The sequence below is a fragment of the Centruroides vittatus genome, unplaced genomic scaffold (assembly GCF_030686945.1).
Source record: "Centruroides vittatus isolate TY-2023 unplaced genomic scaffold, ASM3068694v2 contig_918, whole genome shotgun sequence".
Classification (NCBI taxonomy): Eukaryota; Metazoa; Arthropoda; class Arachnida; order Scorpiones; family Buthidae; genus Centruroides; species Centruroides vittatus.
This window is the reverse complement of record NW_027122605.1, coordinates 692,869-716,966: the sequence shown is the minus strand read 5'-3', so window position 1 is coordinate 716,966 and position 24,098 is coordinate 692,869. Positions and strand designations below refer to the sequence as shown.

At 28.0% G+C, this 24,098-nt stretch overlaps 1 protein-coding gene across 1 annotated transcript in view; it reads right to left on the bottom strand.

Annotated features, from left to right (window-relative positions):
- Positions 1-24,098, bottom strand: part of LOC136984393 (two pore calcium channel protein 1-like) — a 59,701-nt gene that overhangs the window by 8,577 nt on the left and 27,026 nt on the right. The window contains exons 10-22 of the mRNA XM_067281361.1: positions 22,020-22,200; positions 18,831-18,940; positions 18,624-18,687; positions 18,455-18,499; positions 14,832-14,888; positions 14,323-14,352; positions 12,787-12,849; positions 12,632-12,704; positions 9,904-10,008; positions 9,667-9,828; positions 9,498-9,595; positions 7,029-7,144; positions 216-300 (exon numbers count right to left, since the gene is read on the bottom strand). Coding sequence (XP_067137462.1) covers positions 216-300; positions 7,029-7,144; positions 9,498-9,595; positions 9,667-9,828; positions 9,904-10,008; positions 12,632-12,704; positions 12,787-12,849; positions 14,323-14,352; positions 14,832-14,888; positions 18,455-18,499; positions 18,624-18,687; positions 18,831-18,940; positions 22,020-22,200 — 1,189 coding nt within the window. The remainder of the gene's footprint in view (positions 1-215; positions 301-7,028; positions 7,145-9,497; positions 9,596-9,666; positions 9,829-9,903; positions 10,009-12,631; positions 12,705-12,786; positions 12,850-14,322; positions 14,353-14,831; positions 14,889-18,454; positions 18,500-18,623; positions 18,688-18,830; positions 18,941-22,019; positions 22,201-24,098) is intronic.

Genomic DNA, 24,098 nt, shown 5'->3' with positions numbered 1-24,098 from the left:
TAGTAGTAGCCTGATTTAATATGGTAATTGTTTAGCTTTAATATAATCATTGGGCTTTGAGATGTTTATACATGTAATTTACGCATATTAATAGAATATGAAGACAATCAAAATTTTTTTTAAAACTGAAACAACATTCAATCCTTGAAATTTAACTTTTATCTATCTAATTATTTATTATTAAAATAAATAAGATTAAATAAACAAAAACTTACTATCCATATCTCCCATCATCCTTTTATATTGAATTCTAAATAAAAATGCTTCCAATACAAAAGCAATAACAATATTTATAACTACCTAAATGAAAAAGTTAAATATGGATTAGAACAAAAATATGTTCATGATTAAAAATTTTATATAAAGAAATATTCAAGAATTATTATAATTTACAATATGTAATAGTTTTAATAAATTATTTATTAGAAAATATAATAATCTTTTACAAAATCAACTGAAAACACCTGAATTAATAACAAAATAAATTGAATAAATTAATGTAATTTTGAATCATTTTATTATGCATATGATATAGATATTCATGGACGGTGCTGGTGACTTTTTATGCGAGGCTAGAAGTGACGTTTTATCGTAGTATTGTGGAAAGTAATTGAATATGGCGTATCAGAAAGTTCACGAATACACAAATATTTTAGGAATAAGTTTAATAATGTGCTTATTGCAAATTGCGGGGATAGAGTCTAACCCTGGGCCTTTGGCTAGATCTCCTCAGGAGATTGATCGTGCAGATATGCAAAGTAAGAGGCGTGGAAGACCCCGGAAAGGTAGTGCGAAAGAATTAGAGAGTGGAGATGAGTTATTGAATCTGATGCAGGGTGAACAAGAACAAATTGTAGAAATCCCTTCTATAACTAAAAGTGGGATAGTGAGAGATTCAAACATTCAAGACTACTTTGCAGTGGCCGCGGAAGAGGACGAATGTGAAACGGAAGAGACCCAATATACTTTAAAAGGAATATACGAGTTAATTCAGGAAAAGTTTATGCAGTTAAATTCAGATTTAAGTACGATAAAAGTAGAAGTAACCTCACTAAAAGTAGAAGTAACCTCACTAAAGGAAGAGAATAGAAAACTGAAAGAAGAATTGGATAAAGCCTTCCAGAGAGTGACCGACCTCGACCAGTTAGTTAAGTCTGGTAAACAACTGCAAGGTAAGCTGGAGTTTCAAATTGACTCTTTGAGAAACGAGAAAGTAAAGAATAATATTATAGTCCTGAACTTCCCGTTTAAGACAAACGATCTCGCGGATGAAATTAATTATTATATTAAGAACGAACTAGAATTACCTGACTGTTTGCCTGATAGTTTGGTCAGAGTGTCGGGCGGGGATGATAAATCTATTGTGAAAATTATATTAAGTTCTATCTATGAGAGAAACTCGATTTTGCGAGAGTTCTGGAAAAAGAGGTCAAAATTGTCAGGTACAGGAAAGGGAAAGCCTCTATTTATAGCAGATCTATGTAAGAGATCCAGGATCAGAAGGAAAAAATTAACTTCGATGATAAGTCAAGAAAAAGCAAAGGGACATAAAATAAAGGTTAGAGACGATTGCTTCATAAAAGATGGTAATATCTTTACGTATGATTTAAATTCGGAAGAAGTAATACAGATTAATTATTTTTTATGAGTCGCCAGACTGTTGATAGAGAGAGGCGGGAACAGGAGAGGTTAAAATCTGATGTTAAAAAACTGACTAATATTAAGGAAAATAGTAATCTCTACCAGGAGAGTTCATTAAACTTGTTACCTCTAGACCAAGTCGAGGAAAATATTCAGGCTATCTTAGACAAAATTAGTATAAGCTTTTGGAATATCCAAGGCCTTTTTAAAAAAATCTATAAAGACCCTGTTAAGCAGTTTTTACAATCGCATGAAGTAATGGGATTCACAGAGACTTGGATACCAGATATAAATAAGATAGGGAAGAGACCCCTAGAAGATAAGTTTTGGATTCTATATAGTAATGCTCAAAAGCCACAAAAATTTGGTCGACCAGTTGGGGGCTTGTTACTATTAATTAAGAAATCGTTTGGTCAACTAGTGCAAACACATATTACTTCCAGTTTTATATTCGCCTTGGTGGAATTAAACCAGAGGCTACAATTGTTGTGGGGAGAAGCGAGATTGGGAATCGTTCTAGTATATATATCCCCATCGTCAGCTGCTATAGAGCATATTGTAGAGATACAAGAAAAAATCAACCAATGGTTAATATATTCCGACCTTTGGGTGTTAGGTGGAGATTTTAATGGACGTATAGGCGACAAACTGGATACGATATATAAAGGAAAAAGTTTGAGAATTGATAATGCGAGGATATCGAAGGATAGAGTGTCGAACAATAATGGAGAAGTACTGTTAAATTTTACACGTGAAAATAATTTCTTTATGCTAAATGGGAGATTTACCGGAGATATTCCAGCGGAATATACGTTTATAAGCCACACTGGCAAGTCAGTCATAGATTATATCATTTGTTCAGAGGAGATGCTTAGTAAGTGTATAAAGTTGTCGATTCTTGACCTTGATCACTCAGATCATTTTCCAGTACAGTTGTTGTTGTCCGGAGATAGTCCAAGAGTGGAGTTCTGCCAGAACAAACTACAGAAACATAAAGAGGCGGGATCGTTGGGAAGTAGAAGGTTTGATAAACAGAAATTGTCACAAGATTTGCCAAAAAAGTTTGAGGAGATATTAGTCCAAGAATCACTCCACAGACCGATTGATAATTATGAGAATCTAATTGCGATAATAGATGCGTGTCGTGTAAAGTACAGGCAGGGATGTGAACCACGGAGATTTAAACAGATTTGGTATGACAATAGATGTTACTACTACAAGATAAGGAAGCAAAAGAGTTTAGCTCAGTTTAGGAAAACAAATCAAGAAGCAGCCTGGAAGAAATATGTACAGAACAAAAGATGGTACAGGAATTTTGTGAAGGCAAAAAAGAAAAGATATTTATCCGAACTTAACGATAGGCTGATAGAAGCTAAGGACTCGAAAGTATTCTGGGATATCATAAATGATTTTCGTCGACCCACTGGTTATTTACGAGAGCCAAGTTGTGTACCGTACACTAGTTGGCTACAGTATTTTGAAGGGTTCTCAGCCGATTATCGTAATAAAATGGATCAAGTTTATGTGGAAGAATCTTATACTGAGGTAAAAACTAGTGAAGAAGTGTTTAGTGTCCAGGAATTACAAAGATGCGTTGCGAAACTTAAAGTGAAATCAGCACCAGGTATAGATAATATTCCTAATAAATTAATTAAAAATTTACCAGTATCTATACTTAGTTATCTTGCAAGACAATATAATGGCTTTTATTCAAGAGTAGTAGTTCCAGTTGACTGGAACAAAGTAATATTCTTCATGTTATACAAGAAAGGGGAAAGGTTAATACCTGGCAATTACCGTCCCATTGCATTATTACCGACGTTTCGTAAGCTGTTTACATCAGTGCTGCTTTCCAGGTTTATTGCATGGATTGACAGAGAAAATCTTAGGAATCCCACGCAGTTTGCCTTTGTCAAAAAAGGTGGGACTCAGTTAGCTCTATTTGTGTTAATGGCCATTGTACAAATTCAGCTGTATAAGAAGAGACAGAAAGTTTTCGCCTTATTCCTAGATATAGAGAAGGCATATGATGCAGTAAATATTAAAAACCTTCAAAATAAAATGCGATACTATCAAGCGGAGACTTTAATGGTAGAAATGATAGGATTGTTATTTGGAAGCTATGAAGCGACTATTAGACAAGAAGACACGCAGTGGGCGCCGTTTAGGATAGATCGTGGGCTGTTACAGGGTGACCCATGGTCCCCCCACCTCTTTAATTTTTATACTTTTGATTTAAATAACAGTTTTGAAAGGGAAGAGGATGGATTCTTGATTGAAGAAAATATAGTTCACTCCATTGTCTATGCAGATGATATTGTGATAATCGCCCCCACTGCTGCTGCTCTACGGAGGAAAATTCAGCAAACAATGTTATATTTTAATAAATTAAAATTGAATATTAATCCGAAGAAATCGGCTATCATGGTGTTTAGAAATGGTTCTAAGCTTTCAAAGAGGAACATGTCATTTTATATTAATAAAGAGGAATTAAAAATAGTCAATGAAATAAAGTTTTTAGGGGTAATCTTAACCCCTATGTTGTCCTTTGAAAAACAAGTCAAAATGTCACTGGTCAAGGCAAATAAGTTAATAGGAAGTATAGGAATGTTATTTTCAAAAATTAAATTAAAAAACACCCAAACGCAATTTAAACTGTTTAATTCAATAATTGTAAATGCAACAAGCTATGCAGCCCCAATTTGGTGTTTGCCAAAATATCAGAAGTTAGAAGCGATTCAAAATAAGTTCATACGGAGAGTGTTTTTACTGGACTATAAAATCCCTGGAAGCATACTAAGATTAGAGTTGAATAGATTCAGAATGACGTCAATGTTGGTTAAGAGATGTGTAAAATTTTTAATGAAGGTGAGAGACAGTGGGCAGTTGTTGTTTAGTCTTTTGAACCAATTATATAGGAAATCATTACGAATCGAATCGAGAAAGAACTGGGTAAGTCACCTGACTAGAGTAATTAATAATTTTGGATTTTCGATGGGCCCGTTTATACACCTTCCGGAGATTAGTGGAGATTTATGTAGACAGCTTACTAGAAATGTAATGGAGAATTCATTGATACTTGATGTGGAGGATATCCGGACACGAAAGATGCCGATTCCATATAATATAATACTGGACTACCCTAATATTAATAATTACATGTTGTTTAATCTCCCCTTTGGTGTTAAGAGGTTCTTCGTCCAGCTTCGCCTTAATAATGATGTAATAACGATTGAAAACAAGATTTATATTTATTCTAAAATTGAATGTCCGAGGTGTTTAAAAAACTTCTCTAAATTTCATCTGGTCTGTGGATGCGAAAAAGCAATAGTGCTAAGACAAAGTTTCGATTTAAATAATTTAAATGAGTGCTCCTCGGAAAAAGAAATGTATATGTTTTTTCATGTGGCTAAGTTAAAATCTATTTATAACTTGTATAATTTTGTTAAAAAATTTGTAACTATGTAACTGTTTATTTAATGAATGTTGATCATAACTCCCCTTGTAACAGGCCAAGGCCTATTACAAATAAAGATGAATTGAATTGAATTGAATCATTTTATTATGCATATGATATAGATATTCATGATTATTGAAATATCTATACATCATAATACATTTTGCATTATTAAAATTTTGTTTTTTTATTATTTGACTTTATTTATGAGATTTTAATGGCATAATATCATAAGAAATCCATTAAAATTTTTTAATGAATATTTCAAGAGATAACTTTGAAAGTTTGTCTTGATCATTTATAGAAAATAATTTTTATAAATTTTCTATTATTTAAAATTTTAAATAAAACTGTTCATTGTAATTTGTAATTTCTTGTTTCAAATGATATATATATATATAATTTATTATATATATATGTAAAATTTTTTATTTTTTTAGAAATAATTGAATAAAGTACACAATTTTCTTTTTTGAATTAAATTGTTAATATTCTAAGACTTTCATATGAATATATTTCTTTTGACAAAAATATTCAATCATCAGTATTTAATATACTGGATGGATTTTATTGGACAATATTAGGCTGATAATATACAGAAAATAGCAGTATGTACTGTACATTATGATGTTCAGGTATTTGACATATTTCTGCAATAGTTTCACGAATTCAATGAAATGACTGATTACAGTTTTGAATTGTAACAGAATACACAGCTTCCTTTATTTATTTTAGTTTGTAAATCTTCGTCCGATGGTGATAATTATAATTAATTAATTCTTGAAGACAAAGTCCTTCCCAAATTAAGAGATCACCATTTATTGTGTTCCAGACATTACATTTTTGGCGACTGACCTTTCCTTTTAGGCTACTAGCCGCCAAGCAGTTTGGCGGCTAGTAGCCTAAAAGGAAAGGTCAGTCGCCAAAAATGTAATGTCTGGAACACAATAAATGGTGATCTCTTAATTTGGGAAGGACTTTGTCTTCAAGAATTAATTATTTTAGTTATTTTTCAGTACTACTAGAATTAAACTGTAAATGATTTAAAATAAAGACTTTTCCCTGTAACTTGGTTATCTTTGAGAATTGGACAGAGGTATGTTAACATTTTTTACTGTAAACTGGATAATTGAAACCATGTAAAGTTTTATCCATCACTTTTGAATCATTCTGTATATAGAAAATAGACTTATCAACGATAGAAGATTAGATTGTACAGATATATATGAACAAAAGTAGAAAAAAAACACTGTGCATTCAAAAAACTTACATATAAATATCATATAATATCTCAAATATTTATTTTAGCAATTTAAATTTTCCAGTTTATTTAAAACGTTTAAAAATGAAAACTAAAATACCAAAAACTGATCTTGATTCTTTTCATTTGTCTATGTAAAAATTTTAATTTAGAATATTTGATATAGTTTATGAAATAAGTAAAACATTATTTTAATGATATTTTATCTATTCTGGCATCAGTTTCTTGTATTTTAGTGCAAGACAAGTTAAGTGATTATAATAGCTGATATAATAGTCACTTAAGAGTTAAATATAATACAATAAGACAGAGTTTCTCAACCTATGGACCATGATGATTTGGTCTGCAGATAGACTTAAATTATTAGAGATTAAAACTTTGTTCAATGATGATTCACTTTTAATAGTTCACTTCCAATTTCATTAGTTATGTTTCCATATGAATCCAAAACATGATTTTAAATTTATTATATTATAAATGGCACAGTATATCCCAAATGTTAATACCCAAATAAAAAAATTGAAAAATTAGGCCTACATAACATAGTGGTTCATAGAATTTTTTTCTGGTACTTTACTGGTCCATGGGCTTAAAAAGGTTGAGAAACACAGCAATAAGATATTATAAACAACCTCATAAAAATATGAATATATTGTGATAAAAATTTACCATCGTTATGATATAAAATATCATAAAATATATGCGACTCCATTCAGTACTAACAGCAGCATATCCACTCATAATTATAAACCAATTGTTAACAACCATTAATTCAAACAATGTAACTGAAATAGAAATACAAAATTATGCTAAATAGTCTATAGTAAAACTTATTGTGAAAAAAAAAGCATTTAACAAAATAAATAAATAAACACACACACACACACAGTGTCATAGCATAGTGGGAGTGGCACTTTTAGGGGGTGGCAAAATTTCACAATAAATAATAATATCATCTTGTAAAAATTTGAACCATTTCATTTCATATTTTTGTTGCACCGACGATTCGGACTGATTGAAATGAGCACGGAATTTTTCATTACTTATACCTAAATAAGGGGGCGGCAAAATTTTCCTCCACCCCGGGTGGCTGACACCCATGCTATGCCACTGCACACACATGCATCCTGCATTATTAAAGTTCATCATAAATATTAATTTTTAAATTTCATTTATTTTAATTATAATTTATATATATCCTTATTTGTTAACAAAAGTTCTAATAGGTCAAATATAATATTTGAAAATTATTTAAATATTAAACATTTGAAACAAAAGTTAAAAAAACTGAAGTTTATTAGATAATGGTTAATTAGAATCATTATCCATTATTAGATAAATTTATTAGGATTATTGCTCAGAGTTTACATTTATGTATTAAATTTTATCAAGAATTTTAAAAGAATTTTATCCATAAATTATAAATCATTTAGTAGTATTTAGACAGTTCAATTCCATAAGCAAATGTTATATGGATTGATAGTTTGATCTAGAAACTGACTCAATTTTATGTAATTGATGCAACGTGTCATGTTAAAAGATATATAATTGTTAAGATATTTGAATCTATTTTAAATAAAAAAAAATTATGAGAGACAACAAAAGTCTAATCATAAGTTTGCATTTAGTTTATTACCAAAAGAATATTAAAATTTTTGAAGAAAGTTTTTTAAAAGAAACCGAATAAAATATTTTAAAATAATTTGACAATGAAATTAATATTTATCATTATATACATAAATTATATTTATCCTAAGATTGAATGTATTACATAAAATCTTTTTTTCTGTAATATATATGTAATAGAAAATACATAATGATTTTTTTTAATGTTAAATATAAGAAAGAAGGAACATTATAAAATTATATAAATAATATAATGAAAATGCTAGAACTGAACATTTTCATGTAAATAGGAATTAAATTATTATTAAACTATAATCTATATAATAAAGCTACTTTGTTCGTTCAGTAACAAACAGTTCAACTAGAAGCAGATTTCTTACAAGAAATAAAAAGGAATACTGTTGTGCATTTGAAAGAAAACTTCAAACATTTCTAGAAAAATTTGAAATCTTAAAAAAGTCAAATATTTTAGGTCCTAAGAGAGGTCAAAGTTCAACTCTCTATGCCTTATAGAACATAATAATGTCTGTGGGTCAAGTAACTTGATACCACCTGACTATTTTTAATTTTTTTTAATATTAATTTACCCTGCATTATTTTAAATAACAGCATTTTCATTTTGTCTTACCATCAATTATTCTTGTCTTTAATAGTTATTAAATAAAATATATATAACAAATATTGTTTAAAAATTTAGACAGTAAATTGCAATACAGAAATAAAGGCTTCATAGAGTGGCAAAAAAGATTGGGATTGGAAAGCTGAAAGTAGTCTTCTATACTTTTATGTATTTTTACTTTATTCTGTATCTATAATGATTCTACCCTTGCAAATTAAATTCTTCATTCTAATAATTTTATTAGTTATTCATTTATAAACAATGTAATAAATACTATATGGAAAAATATTAGAACAATTATGTAGTATTTTTTCTGACTTTTGTTTAATATCATAAGATAGTTATGTATGTATGTTCTTCTATTATAAATTTTAAAATTTCTTAACTTATGATGAAATAATTCATTCATAATTAGTTTTAAAATTAATACACACAATAGACATTTTAAGATAATTTTTTAGAAAATTCCTAAAAAATTTTCTAAAAAATTATCTTAAAATATCTATTGTGTGTCTAATTATTTTATATCATAAAATATTTATTTCAAATTCAAAAATTGTAAAGAGCCAAATTTTATTTGTTTGAAAGTTAGCCAACACTAGTGATACAAAATTCAAAAATTTAAGATTTAATAGCTGTAATTTCTCAATTGCATTTTATTAAATAAACATTTCCAACATAATATATAATTTTTATAATACTGTAAAAAAATGTTCTTTAACATGTTTTGTATTATACAAATATTGAGAACTTCCTTCACTAGTTTACTTTTGCTTTAACTGACACTACAGTAGGTTTGGATCTAAGCAAAATTCAAACCTAGGTTCTTCTGGTAGTGCCAAAACATTTTATTCATTCTTCAAAAACAAAATATATATATATATATAACTTACCACCACTTGCAACAAAATTACTAAAATTATTTAGATAATAATATCCATTAGATAAACTGTCATTATCATAATGATAAAATTGTTCTACAGTTGAATTTCTAGAAAAAAAAAATTTTTTTTAATTTAATATCAGAAATATATTAATAGTCATTATGTTTTAATTACTTACATACAACAATTTTTCATATTGTAATTAGAAAATAATTCCATTCCAATAATGGCAAAAAAATAATAAACCACAACTAGAACTAATGCAACACTAAGAAATCTGGGTAAAATTATAAAAAGTGTTCCAAGTACATCACGATAACGTCTTTTAAGTTTAAATAATCTGAAAGTAGAAATTTATTTTAATTTTAAAATTATCTAAAATTTATGATAATTAGTTTCTATTAATAAATTTTACCGTAACAGACGAAGTGGTCTTAAAATGATGACAAAAACAAACGGACAGTCAAATTCTTCTGCAATCAATCCTGCTAATCCAGCAATTGTTACAAAGAAATCATATCTGAAAAATAAAATTTCTTAAAATAACTAACTAAGATAAAGGAATTGATTCTTGCTGAAATATTTAATTTTTAGTAATATATAATATTTATTTACGATAAAAAGCTTTTTACTACTGAATTTATTAATTATATATAACAAATGTATCACTTTGGGAGGAGTTGAAATTGACCAAATTGATCTCTTTCTTTTTGCTCATATGCAGAATTTTTAAAAGGGTGGGGTTTAAAAAAACATTACTTTTTCATTACATAGTTTATTACAATATATGGAGTGGTATATGGTGTTACTCCAAATATTTTTACAATATATGGAGTAACACTATACAGTAGACTAAGAAAGAACTGAATGGGTACAAAATAAATAATCCCCAACCATCTATGTGCATACCCTTGAATTGATATACAGTGAGAACTTGTTTTACATTTACTCTTTTTACAAAGATTTTTATTTTGTCATACATAAAAAAATTTTTTATGGTAAAAATTTTAAAAAAGTGAAGGCATTGCTGATATTTCTGATCAAGATCAACAAAAAAACTCAGAAGACGACAATACTTTGTAAAAAAGAAAATGCCCTGGTTTAACTAAAATTAATATTAATTAATGTGTAATACAGTACTTTTAATTGTGATTATTAATAAGGTGACCAACCGTCCTCCTTTTGTAAGTTCTGTCCTTGAAAAGTGTCCTCCTAAATGTCCTCCTTTTTGATATTTGAAGATTAATCTGTAAATCTCCATATTTGATTGATGCCGAACCGATCTGTTGCATGTAATGTGATGTGATGTGTTTGTATTTGACATGATGGTTCATCAAGGCTCGGTACAGTGCAGCAAAACGCGATTACGAAACACATGTGCTCTGCACAGGAGACCTTGAGAGAGTGCACTGCATGCAAGTAGCTTTGTTTACTTTTTACCGAAACACAACACGGCACGTACACATGCACAGAGGCGTACCGAGGGGGGCATTGGGGGCAGTCCGCCCCGGGTGTCACCTGTTCAGGGGTGACACCTGACTGTGAAAAAATAAGTTGCGAAATAAACCTTGACAACGCGCTTTAACATTAAGTCATGGAAAGTTCGACTGACTCAACAACCCATGACTAAAAAAAAAGAAGAAAAAAAAAAAGGTCAACGGATTCATGCTAGTCAATATAAACTTATGTGATGATATCGCTTATTCGATATAGCATTCAAGTTTGCTCGAGTGCGGGCATGTTACAATTCAATAATCCGATACTGTTTTATAAAACAGTTAAGAAGGGTGACACCCACGGTACGACTTGGGGTGACACCATGATATCCACCCCGGGTGTCACCCATGCTAGCTATGCCACTGTGCATGCAGTAGAGATTATTATAGTGTATTATTATTGCAATGAATAAAATGTTTCTTTTATTTACAATATTTTTTCCTTCAATTTATGTGTCCTCCTTTTCATTATAAAAAAGTTGGTCACCCTATTATTAATTAATTATTGATTGCTTTAATAAACCTATTTCTCTTAGTAATGGAAAAGAATAGTATACTTTTGTTAACTTTTGAAACCTAATCCAGTTTTGTATTAGTCCCAGCACAGATTCACATAGTTACGTTCTGATAAAGTGCCATATTACCATGTTATATAAATCAAATATATTAATTTGATTTATGAAAAATGTGTTGAAAATTAGTCGATGCATATTTAATATTTAAATTTTTAATCTAATTCTTAATAAAGTTTCTTCAGGTTTTATTTTTCTATTTCATTAGGTATTTATCTTTGTTAATATAAAACTTCATATCTTATTTGATCAATAATGATAATAAGAAAAAAGTTTTTGGTTAGTTTTTTTTTTAGAAAAGTTTTAATGTACTTTATTACCTACAAGATTTTAAAAAGGATTCTAATATTATCTCTTCCTTAATGGACTAAATTTCATTTAAATACATATTTAAATTTCCTTCCTCAATATAGTTCACCACCTGTAATAGTACCTGTGGTATTCCCTGCTTTTACAGGAAGTGAATCATATGGGGGAATGAAATTTAAAGATGAATTTAAAGAAAATTTATTTCATCAAGGAAGAGGTATTGTCAGCATGGCTAATACTGGTCTTAATACTAACAAAAAGGATTCTCCCTAATTACTAAATTAAAAATTAATATATCTATATTTCAAATTCAAATATTAAATAATATTTTCTTTTTTTCATCTCTTTCCATTCCATGGGCACTGAGAATGATATTTTTTTTATCCATCATGGGTCAGCTGGGTGGTAAGGGACAAAGCTTGAAATATCCATGACAGACAGCCCATGAAAAATTCCTGAAGAGTTGTTTGCCTGGATTTGATCCTGGGTCCCAAGAGCAGTAATCTGTTGCTTTAACTGCCTCAGCCATCCAGCCATCATCATAAAATAATTTTATAAAATTTGCAATAATAATTATAAGTTATTAACTATCTGGACAACACAACAATAATTAAAATTGTAACATTATTTTTATGAGATGATGATTTTAATTTTACTATGAATTAACTGAATTAATTTAATTTTACATTGAGTTTTTTTTACTGGAAATAATTCCAGTAAAACAAAACAACATATTTATTCAAAATCAACAAGATCATGAACTTACATATTCCATCCAGAACGAAAATAACTATACAATCCAAGACCAAGCATCTTCAACAAGGCTTCAAAAATATAAACTATAAGTAAAGAGTTTACATTAATTTTTTATTAATTTTAAAATTTTTTTATTTTTTATACAAAAATATTATCAAAACTCACAAGTAATAAATCCTACTGATATCCAACTGGCCATTGAATCTCCAATTCTAACATGACGAATAACTACATAAAATAGAAGCTTATCTCATAAAATTGGATTAACTGAAGATTTCATTATTATTTCATTTCCTTATATTATATTATTTCATTAATTGAAGATAATAATAAAATTAGTAAGTAAAATGCTAAAATTTTGAAGCTGCATAAAAATCTATCATTTATTTATTTCTTCTACATGCACAATAGGAAGTGTCACTAAGACAACTGATCTCCTCCCCAAAATTAAAAAAAAAACAATAATAAAAAGGACCCTAAAATAACAAAAGAAAAAATATACAAAAAACAATCAAAATTACACATAAAATAAAAAATAAGTTACAAATCAAGAGAAGGTTGCATACTGGGCCTATGTAATAAGCCTAATAAGCCTTTACATATGTTTAAAATGTAATAAGTCAAAATGTAAAAATTGTTCAAAGTTACATTGTTTTAATAACAATAAAAATAAGACCTAATAAAAAGAGCTAGCCTAAAAGGTGTAAAAATACACGATAGATTGCAGGTTAAACATTAGGAAACACACAGGGAAAGCCAATCAGAGCAAATAAAACCATTAAAGTATTTGTAAAAAAGTAAATGATCAAAATCAGTAACACACAGTAAGAGATAGAAGATCTAATTTAGACCCAGCAACATCAGGATTAGATGTAAACAGGAGATTAGCAAATTTGTTTAAAAGAAGATATATTTTATCAAATTCCCTAGAAATTTTAGTAAAATGAGATAGTGTATCCATTGCTCAGACTGGAAGGCAATAATCAAATAACAACTGGAAGTTTGCAAAGAAGAGAGAATGCAGTACTGTTTTACATGAAATGGATTCATAAAAGTGCCAAAATATGCCTCAATGAATATCTAAAGATTTTATTATTTTATCAGAGTGCCCTTTAAAAGCAAGTTTATTGTTTATGTATAAAATGGAGTAAATGGGTATTACAATTTAAGGAAAAGCCCATTGTGACAGTTATATCTACATTAGTTTCAAGGTTGGAGAATTCAAAAAGGAAAGACATAAGGTTAAGGTCAGTTTGAAGAACATAAGGATTGCAGTTTACCAGTTTGTTGTTAGCATACATGCTCAACAAACTAAAATAAAGTTAAAGCATTGTTTAGCAAAGTTAAAGAATTAATCATTGCACCCAGTGTTAAAGGTGCAATAATTAATTCAACAGAGTAACCATAATGGTCAGTTTATAGTGTTTCATTTAAATATAGCCATAAGCTATATTTAAACTAAACAGAAATGAATGATATTAATCAATATTTTCTATTTAGCCTAAATATAACCTGATAAATACAATTTTGACATTTGCAATTTGATATTCAACTGACTTTGTGATTCCAAAATATTTTTACAATCATTACAATTGTATACCTAGCTTGTATATATTTTAAATACTATATTATATAGTAATTATAAAACCTAAGTTTTTTATTATTTGTAATTATAATAAGTATTCAACTACACATATTTACCTAAATCATCTATCTTTCCATTTTGATAACCTACAGATACAAATTATGTTTATTATAATCTTTTAAAATTTAATTTAAGAAAATAATAAAATATTTTACATCAAAATTCTATCATAAGTAACATTATATTTCATCTTTATTAGTAGCAGTAATACTTATTTGCTACATTAATATTTCTTTTGTTTTAGTTATGTTATACATTATCATCAAACTTTTTAATGTACATTACATATTTATTTTTGATTTTGGTTCCACAAAAGCTTTTATAATTCTTTAGTATAATGAAAAATCTTGAATTTTTCAAGATATAATACATTATGAAATAAAATTGTATAAAAAAAAGTTAAAAACTGCCTTATTCTTTTTTATGTACTTCTATTATTAATTGTGAAGTCAAATAATATACACTATTTTGTTATAAACAAAATTTTAATTTAGCTATTTACCTACCTTAAATATTGTGCAAAATATTAAAAAATATAAATGAATATATAATCAACATTACTAACTTGATAGTTCTGCAGCTTCAATTAATTGCCAAATTCCATTCATCAAAATAACAATATCTAAAATGAAATCATATTAATTTTAAACTTGAATAATATTGATTTAAATTAAAAAATTAATCTATAGTAAGTTTATATGAAATTAAATTAACATTTTATATACATATTCATGAGTAATTATTTTATAGTGACATCGTCACAATGTCAGCCTGCAATTTTTAATTTATTTAATTTAAAATATATGTTCTCTTCCTCAAATTAGTAATGTCTTGCTTGTTATCTAACTCCTTTAAGGGGAAAATTTTTCAATTGAAATAATGTAACTTCCAGTGCAAACCAGATGTTTGTATACAGTTAATCAGGGCCTCCTGCCCCTAAGCTTTCCATATCTGGTCTCGATTTTCATCTAACTTTGTTCTTGAGATTAAGGAGGGACAGACAGCCAAACAGCTGGATGACAGTGGGAATTTAAAGATCTACAATTTTTTCAAAATTGCAGCCCACTTTTAGTGTTGTTATTATATTAATTTTTACTCAATTTTTTAATATTAAATTTTCTTATAAATCAATCAAATCCTTTCATATGAAATCATCTATTTTGATATTATGGCTAACTAGATTGGATGTCTCTACTTGTTGGGATTAGAAATTTAGAAAGAAACTTCTATTAATAAAATAAGTAGAAAAATATATTTCAATTTATTTTATTCAAAGAAGATATTTGTTTTAGAAAATGATTATATTAATTAAATTTGTTTAATAATTATTTTATTTATATTTTAGATTTATTATAACAAAGTATAAAAGATAAATGAATATTGTTAATTAACATTTCTAAATCTAAATTAAAATCTTAATATTCTTAAATCTTAACTGCAGTATCATTATAGTGCAAATACTCATATACCTTATAAGTCAATTAACAGATTTATCAAAAAACTTTTCAAAATATATTATTTGTATTTTGAATATATTGCAACAATTATATGAAAAATTTCATAAAATAAATATAACATTGTAAAATTTTCAAATTATATACACTTTATTTCTGCACATATAAAGAGTAATGAAAGAGCAGATTGTCCAAAATTATGTTAAGAATTTAGAAATTAGAAAAATCTCTTTAACACAACAACATGTAAATCAAGGAATTGAAACAGATAAAATTTGGGCTATGATAGTTGACTACTGTAGGGAGCTTGCTACATAACTTTAATAGCATATTTATATCTGATCTTGACATATAATCAATAAGGGTATCCCATCAAGATTACAAACTGCAGAGTGAGAATCCTCATTCAGAGTACATAAAAAATGACCCAAGAACCCTACCTCTATGACTCATAATTTTCAGTTCTTTTGTTACATGTTTTTAAATAAGAAAAATGTACTTATAAATAATGAATATTGTATAAAAACACAATAGAATGTACTGAAATAAACTGGTTTTGTGGATGTTGCAGTGTTCACTACATAGATAAAGAAAGAAAAGATGGAAAATTCAAGAAATGAGAGATGGTGGTGCTGCACATAACATGGAAGAAAACTAATGCTTATGTCATTCGATCATGTGTTTTTCTATAAGCTAGCTTGTCAGATATTAGAAGAGTAACAAAAATAACAAAATTGCAGCAGTTTTCCATCTTCTTTTTCTTAATCTATGGTTTGCTGTGGCATTTGCTGTGCCAACTAGTGGTGAGATATATGAAGCTGGCTTGTAACTCAAATTTTAGCTCTCAACTCAAAGCAAAAAATTAGCCGAGAGATAGCTCATATCTCAAAAAACTTGTAAGTTGGGACATTCGTAAGTCAAGATACCACTGTATTGTAATTAGGGTTTCTCATTTCTTGGTCTTTTGCTTGTCCTGGGATTCCAGGAAAAAAGTGAACTGTTTCCCAGGATATAATTAATTATTTTTAAGATATAAAACAAATCTTAAAATCGAATGAATAATTATTTTTCATTTTTAAGTAACTTAATACATCCTGTGACCTCTAAAATAATAATATTAATAATGCTGTGTAAAACATGTATAAAAAATTACTTTTGAACTACATAGAAATTTTCACAAATAGAAAAATTTATTAAAGTTTGTTGGAAACTGCTTACAACAACCAAAAAAAAAAAAAAATGCCTTTGAATTGAGTTGAAAATTTAAAAAAAAAAGAACTTAGATCAAACTTCTAATTTATAATTAATATAGCTGTTTCCAGCCCGATAATTTCGGCTTTGGTTGGTGGTAACTTCTAAGTTAGAAGGTAGTTTTTGTTATTTAAATAAAACATAATACAAAATATTATTGTAAATTTTTATAATAAGATTTTAAAAAGCAAAGATGGTCAATATTCTGATCACTCAATTTGATTCTTATTTTACTAAAGAAAAGTCCTGCTACCAAGAATGCCCTTTCCGATTCAATTCATGTGGGTGGAATCGTCTTTAATACATTTAAGAGAAGATGGATATGTTTTTCACCTGTAGCCTGGAAGAGTTCTAGTTCATTTCTGAGATGTGTTACACTACTTTTTTGCTGTCTAGTATTTAGTATTCTTGATTTGTCTACCTCGGCTGCTTTAATAGTGGCATCAAGCTTACAGCCCAATAATTCAGCAGTTCGTTTGGCTTTAATAATCAGGTTTATGAAGAAAAACTTCATACTTGAATACTTCATACTCATTTGTATCCTTGCCCAATTTGCATAACCTGGCATAATGTAGTTATTGAAGTTACTGGGCATGGTTAAAAATTAAGACAATTATTCCAGATATTACAGGTTCTGACAAGTAAAGAATTCCAGAGTCCTGTCACAAACAGACTACATATTGATTATTGACAATCTGTGATATGCCATAATAAGCAAATATTTAAAAAAACTAATAAGCAGACTTATAATTAATAAATACAAATGTATTCTGACAGTTTATGAGTTAATTATACTTTTTATTTGCAAAATTTCCTCAACTTTAACACAAAATAAAAAAAAAAAAGTGAATTTTTAAGAAATTTGCAGGATTTCCTGGGATGAGAAAAATTTTCCAGGATATTTCCTGGGTTAAAAAACAGCCAGGATCCCTGGAAACCCAGGATCCCATTAGAGAAACCCTAATTGTTATGTACCAATAGGTCAAACTGATGACGGGAATTGCCTGAAATGACTCTTTGGCATAACATCGACAATAAAGCACTTTTAAAACAGTAAATAAACCTTGAGCCATGTCTGATTAGTTCATAACAAATAAATCACAAATTGTGAATCTGTAATCTGTGAATCTGCCCCATCTGTAAGAGCATGCTGTGAATCAATTTTGCCCCATCTGTAAGAGCATACTGCAGTGTACCTTAAAAAATTCACTATTTAAAAAACCATTTATAGTATTGGAAACATTCTTTTTATTTTTAATAATGATTACCATATAGCTGTTACTAAATAGTTATTATACTGTACATTTACATTTAATTTACATTGACACAGCAGTGTAGTATAACTCTTATAAGTCAAAACAAGTTGGCGCACAAAATCTTGCTCTATTTTTTTATAATTTCTAATACATGTAAAATTAAGTCCATAAATATATAAGATGTAAAATTATGCAATTATATACAAAAAATTTTAAAATATACTTACTAATAATGATATCAGTATACTTCCATGTTACCAACTGATGTATAGCTAGCAAGAAATTTTGACATCAGTATAAAATCATAAAATGTTCCAATCTATATTTTAACATGAAAAATAAAGTAAAGAAAACAATTTTGTTTTTACAAATAAAACCATGTTATAATTTACATACCTCTAAAAATAATTTCCCATGGATTTCCCAAATTACTAAACCATGGTTCTTCTGGTCGTTTTGGCTTATTTAAAAAATTTATTGTGTAATGTAAATATAATCAAGAATCAAACTAAACAGTTTTATTATATTAACTATAAATTAATTAATATTACATTTTTCAAGTTAATAAATTACTTTTATTTTACATATAATTATAATTAATACCTTCCACTTTAAAGGACCAACTTCGTATACTTGATAAAATTCTTCAATTGAAAGAAAACCAGTCTTTGTTATATCAAGTGTTTTAAACATTAAATAAACATCTCTTTTACCTGAAATAAAATTTTTACTATTTTAATAAACATTTTGTTTAGCACTTAATATTAAATAAAATGTATAAAAATTGTTTTAAAAAAATACATCATTAAATTGTGATTATTAACATATTGGGATGTGTTTTTAGTTTTAGATGTAATTGATTAAAAAGTATTTATTGTAATATGATTGAATTTATAAACATTAGAAATTATTATAATTTACATGTTCTATTTTTCTACATTCATTATTTTATTATTTGACTAATATATGTAAATATGCAATCAATATTGTAAAGTGACCAGATACTAAAATGTAAAAAACAAGACATTAATTCAGACATTTTGATGTGACATGATGAATCATGTGATCAATTCAGACCAATAATCATTAACTTTCTATCTTTCTGACATCATCAATGACAGATGTTACGAACAACAATGAACATTTTACTTATCCGTACTCTTGTTTACAAAATAACAACCAACAGAGACAGTGACAATTAATACTTAATTAATCATAGCTCTGAATATAGCTTTGCTTACTTTAACCACCATTTGTTTTAACTCCAATAATTAGCAAAATCCATCAACTCCCTTTTTATAACTGATCCACACAATTGGATATTAAAATTTTTATGCTATAATTTGTATGCAATCCATCTTTGATTTGTAATGAATATTGAACATAATTATAAAACAGTCCAAAAGCAGAACATTTTTTGGGAAAGCATATTAAGAAGTGACACTATCTTGCCTAATTTGGAGCATCAAGTCACTCTATATTAACATATATTGATGAATTTGACAATTGAACTTTTAACAATTTTTTTTACAATTTTATCATTAAGATTTATTTGTTCTGCTTAGTTCACTCAAACATTGATTTCTGTTAATTTTGTACAGAATATACAGACAAAAATAATTGCATAATATTAAATACAAACTTTAATAAATGATTTTATTTCAACAACATATTTCTGGATTTATTGTTATAAATTTAAAAATTTTTGATTTTGTTATTGGTAAACCATAAGAATTCCAAACCAAAATATGGTTAAATTCTCATCATTAAAATATACTGAAATCTAGTGACTTTCAAGTTTATGTTTTTTTCCTAAGTTTAATAGTTATTTACATAAATTGAAAGGTTGTCAGATGCAAAAACACTTCCAAAGTTACTTTTTATTAATGGAGTTGTTTGTTGCATAATATTCATTAATAATTAATGGAAACAGTTCTTCAATGATCAATTTCTAAAGTATTATTATTTATATATTCTACCAGACACACAACATTTACTATTTGTGCCACAACAGCTACAAATTAAAATCTTACATTTTATAAATTTTAAAAATTAAGAATTAATTTTTAAAAATTTTGGAGAGTCATTTAAATTAATATTTTTAAAGATATTTTGTGAGATATTTTAGTAATTTGATTTATATTCCATACATTAAATCTTGCTTAGATATGAGACTACATGAGACAAGAAAAAAACATACCAAAAAATTCTTTGTTATATTAAATGAAGAAAGTTAAATTACAAATACTTGAATGAATACAAGAAAGACATTTGTATTCTTGTGTTCATTCAAGTATATGTCTATTGGAGTTTAAGAAGGTAAATGTTTTTTTGCAATCTTTATGGTAAAAAAATTTTTCTGTAACATGTTGTAATTCAATTTGTAATTTAAAAGCAACTGAAGAAGAGTAAAAAAGTTACAAATGTGTCTTGCATGTAAATGAATGTCTCAACTTTGTTTATAGGTCAATAAAAGAGGATTTAAAGAAAAGACCTTACACTGTTTAATCTTCAACTTGAAGACAGTATAACATAATTATAATTAGGTCAAACTGTTAATGTAGCAATGTTAATTCTACTCTAAAACTCTGTATTAATTAATGAAAGTGCATACTGAAACAGATTATTAATCTGGCAATTAAACATACAAAAGTGGTAGATAACTTAAATAATTATTTTGTTTTTTCGATTTTTACTATTATTGAATATTTGATATTTGCATGTCATAAATAAAATTTTAAAATTTATAATAATATTTATTTCTAAATCATATAAAGCTTAACTAATGAAATTTCTACAATTACATGTGTTATTGTGATAAAAAGTAATATTGTGGCCATCAGCCATATTTTGTTTATATGTATATATATAGTTCATAAGTTGTAAATACACATATATTTTTTATCTTCCTTCTTCCTTCATTTCTATTCTCTTATTTCCGTTCCTTTATTCTTTGTCTAAACAATATAACCGTTATCGCTGGAGGGCAGAATTACCCCTTCTAAGAACTAAGGGGGAGTGTGAACAAAAGAAAAGAGGAAGCCCTGAGGACTAAAGGGTAGAAGAATGACCACTTTTTGGCTGGACCTCGGAGGGAACAGACGTCGTAAGCAGTGCTCCAGATTCGAGAGAGAGTGGAAGAAAGGGGACTGCGGCCGAGAGAGAGGACCTGCCAAGACCAGAGAACGAAAGAGGTACGAGGACCTATAGGACACTGGGAGAATTGGAGATCCTAGACGTCGAACTGCTGGTTCAGTGGAGACAGAAAGGAGATCACGATTGTGAGAACACAAATCATTAAGGATATCGACTAAACCACTTGGACCCCGGGTACTTTCTATCTGCCTTTCCATCTTTTCTTTACTTTCCTAGGTCTATCTGTTTCCTTTCCTTATTAGTTTTAAGATAGCTATAAGGTTAGTTTTAAATTAGTCATTAAGTTTAGTTTTTAAGTCGGGTATAAAAGTTTTATGTTACGCGCGCGTGTATCATCGCTTGTTCGCGAATAAGTGGCGACCCCCCTTCCCCAGCGGGAATACTCAAGTTGGGATCTTATTGTAAATACGAAAGAAAAGAACCGTGTTCCGGGAGTAATAAAGGATTATTTAATTGTATACAGAAGTTTTGTTTTTTGTTTCATATTTGTAACGTTTATTCGCGGACTTACAATTCTCCCGGTACGAACAACCACAATATATTCAATTCATATGCATTTGTAAATCTTACTGTAAATTCATCTTAATTCAAATCTTATTTACATATTGTAAATTTTAAAAATGTAAAATTACTTACAGGCTTTAGGTTTGTAATATTTCATTAATCCTTCAAAATGACGAAATGAAACAGAAGCAGGTGAAGTTTTACTGACCAATAAATGAAAGGCTAACTGACATGCTTTGCGTCGATGTAAAAGTAATTTCCGAAACTTTTCTTTCTCCATTCTTGTAAATGTCTCATATACAACAGCTAACATCTAAAAAATAATTATTTTTATTTATTTCTTTTTACATATTTATATAATATTTCTATATTACATATATATTAATAACTTATTAATTATTTGAAGTGCTTTTTTATTTAATTATTTTTTAAAAAGTTTAAATTTTTATTACAATCTTTATCTAAAAACTATATTATTAGTATCTTTGGGGAGTTGAATTGCAAATTTTCTTTTAAAAAAATGATGGATTTTTACAAAGAAAAAATGCTCCTAAAAGCATACAAAAGTAAAACCATCATTTTATTGTACTTAAAAGTACACATAGGACATATAAAATTTAAGAAGTATAGAAAATTTAATTGGTTAATCACTTTCAGAATTTGCTCCATCAGTTTCATAGTTCACAAATAGAAAAGCATTGTATAGTACAGTAGAGCATCGATTATCCGACCCCAATCAACCGTCACATTAGTTAACTGACCGCGTTCCAGTCAGCAAATTCAAATGTCCGCTAGTGATGTGGCGCTACAATATTTGGCTATGTCTTGGCTACTTTAATATTATTTTTGTTAAATTTTTGCATGTTTTAGCTGGAAACACTGGCTCAACCATGAAAGGGAAGCCAATATTTAAACCAGGCTTAATTTTCTATTTTTTATTTATTTCTGTATTTATTTTGTGCAAAATACAGAAATAATTTAACAATGATTATTATTTTAAAAAAAAATTTGTTAGGCTTAACATCAATGAAAATTCAACACGAAGTAGGTTAATAGCAATATACTAATATGCTTATTATATGGGATATACTAATATACTAATACACTATACTAATAATGTTTTTTTTCATACTTTTCGGTTATCCATTTTTTCACTTATCCGACCAACCTCAGTCCCCAATTGAGTCGGATAATTGATGCTCTACTGTACTTACAAATCCATTGTAGTTCTACTTTTTCATAGTCACCCACAGATGGTGCAAGGAAAGTAAATCTAAATCATGAAAACAATCTCTCAATATCAACAGATATAAAAGCAGCATATTTGGTTTTCACTAAAATCTCCAGATTTTGTAACTAAAGAGATTCAGAAATAATATTTTGAATATCTAAATTTTTGCTCAGGGAATATTATAGTTTCTCTAAAGCAAATCCATCCAACTGTTGCTTTTTTCTTGTGTTTAAAAATCTCCCATGCTTCTCAGTTGACAAACCACTTTCCTCAAGCTTAGAAACTGAACTGCACAAGAACTCATATGAATGAACAGTGTAGAGTTCCTTTAATACAGTTCTTGTTTAACAGATTCTAGTTTCATTGTGACTGCTGAAGACTTTGTCCAGTTTATCAATATACTCCCATGGATGAGTAATTTTTGATATAAAGCACGCCACTTGAATCCATGTGCCCCATCTGCTTATTACATGATATTTTGGAGTGGCAAGCAAGTTACCTTTTTGTATAGATTTGTATAGATGTAGATTTGCAGGACATTTAATCAAAGCCTTTTTCATTCTGAAATGAAATATACCCTGTTAAAGCAATGGTCAAGACAAGTGACATGTCTCAGATTCAGATATATCAATTTTATACCCCACTTGCAATGAATTTCATTCACCATTTAAACTTTCAGAAATTTACATAAACTTAAAAACTCTTGCATACATATTAAACCATGTATTATAAATAATTCCTTTTGTAAATAAACAAGTTCATCCCAAAAACCTATTACCTTGGATTTTATTAGTTTGGAATACATAGCTATGCAAATCTTGCAATTGCTTGGCAACACATTAAAATGAAGTTTGTTCAGAAAGGTTTTTTGACAAATTTTCTAGAATTTCTCATAGTTTTTCTCATGTCACATGTCTTGCATAAAAATGACAAGTCACCTTTAGCTGTTCTTATTAATGTCTGTGAAAAATGGTGAGGTT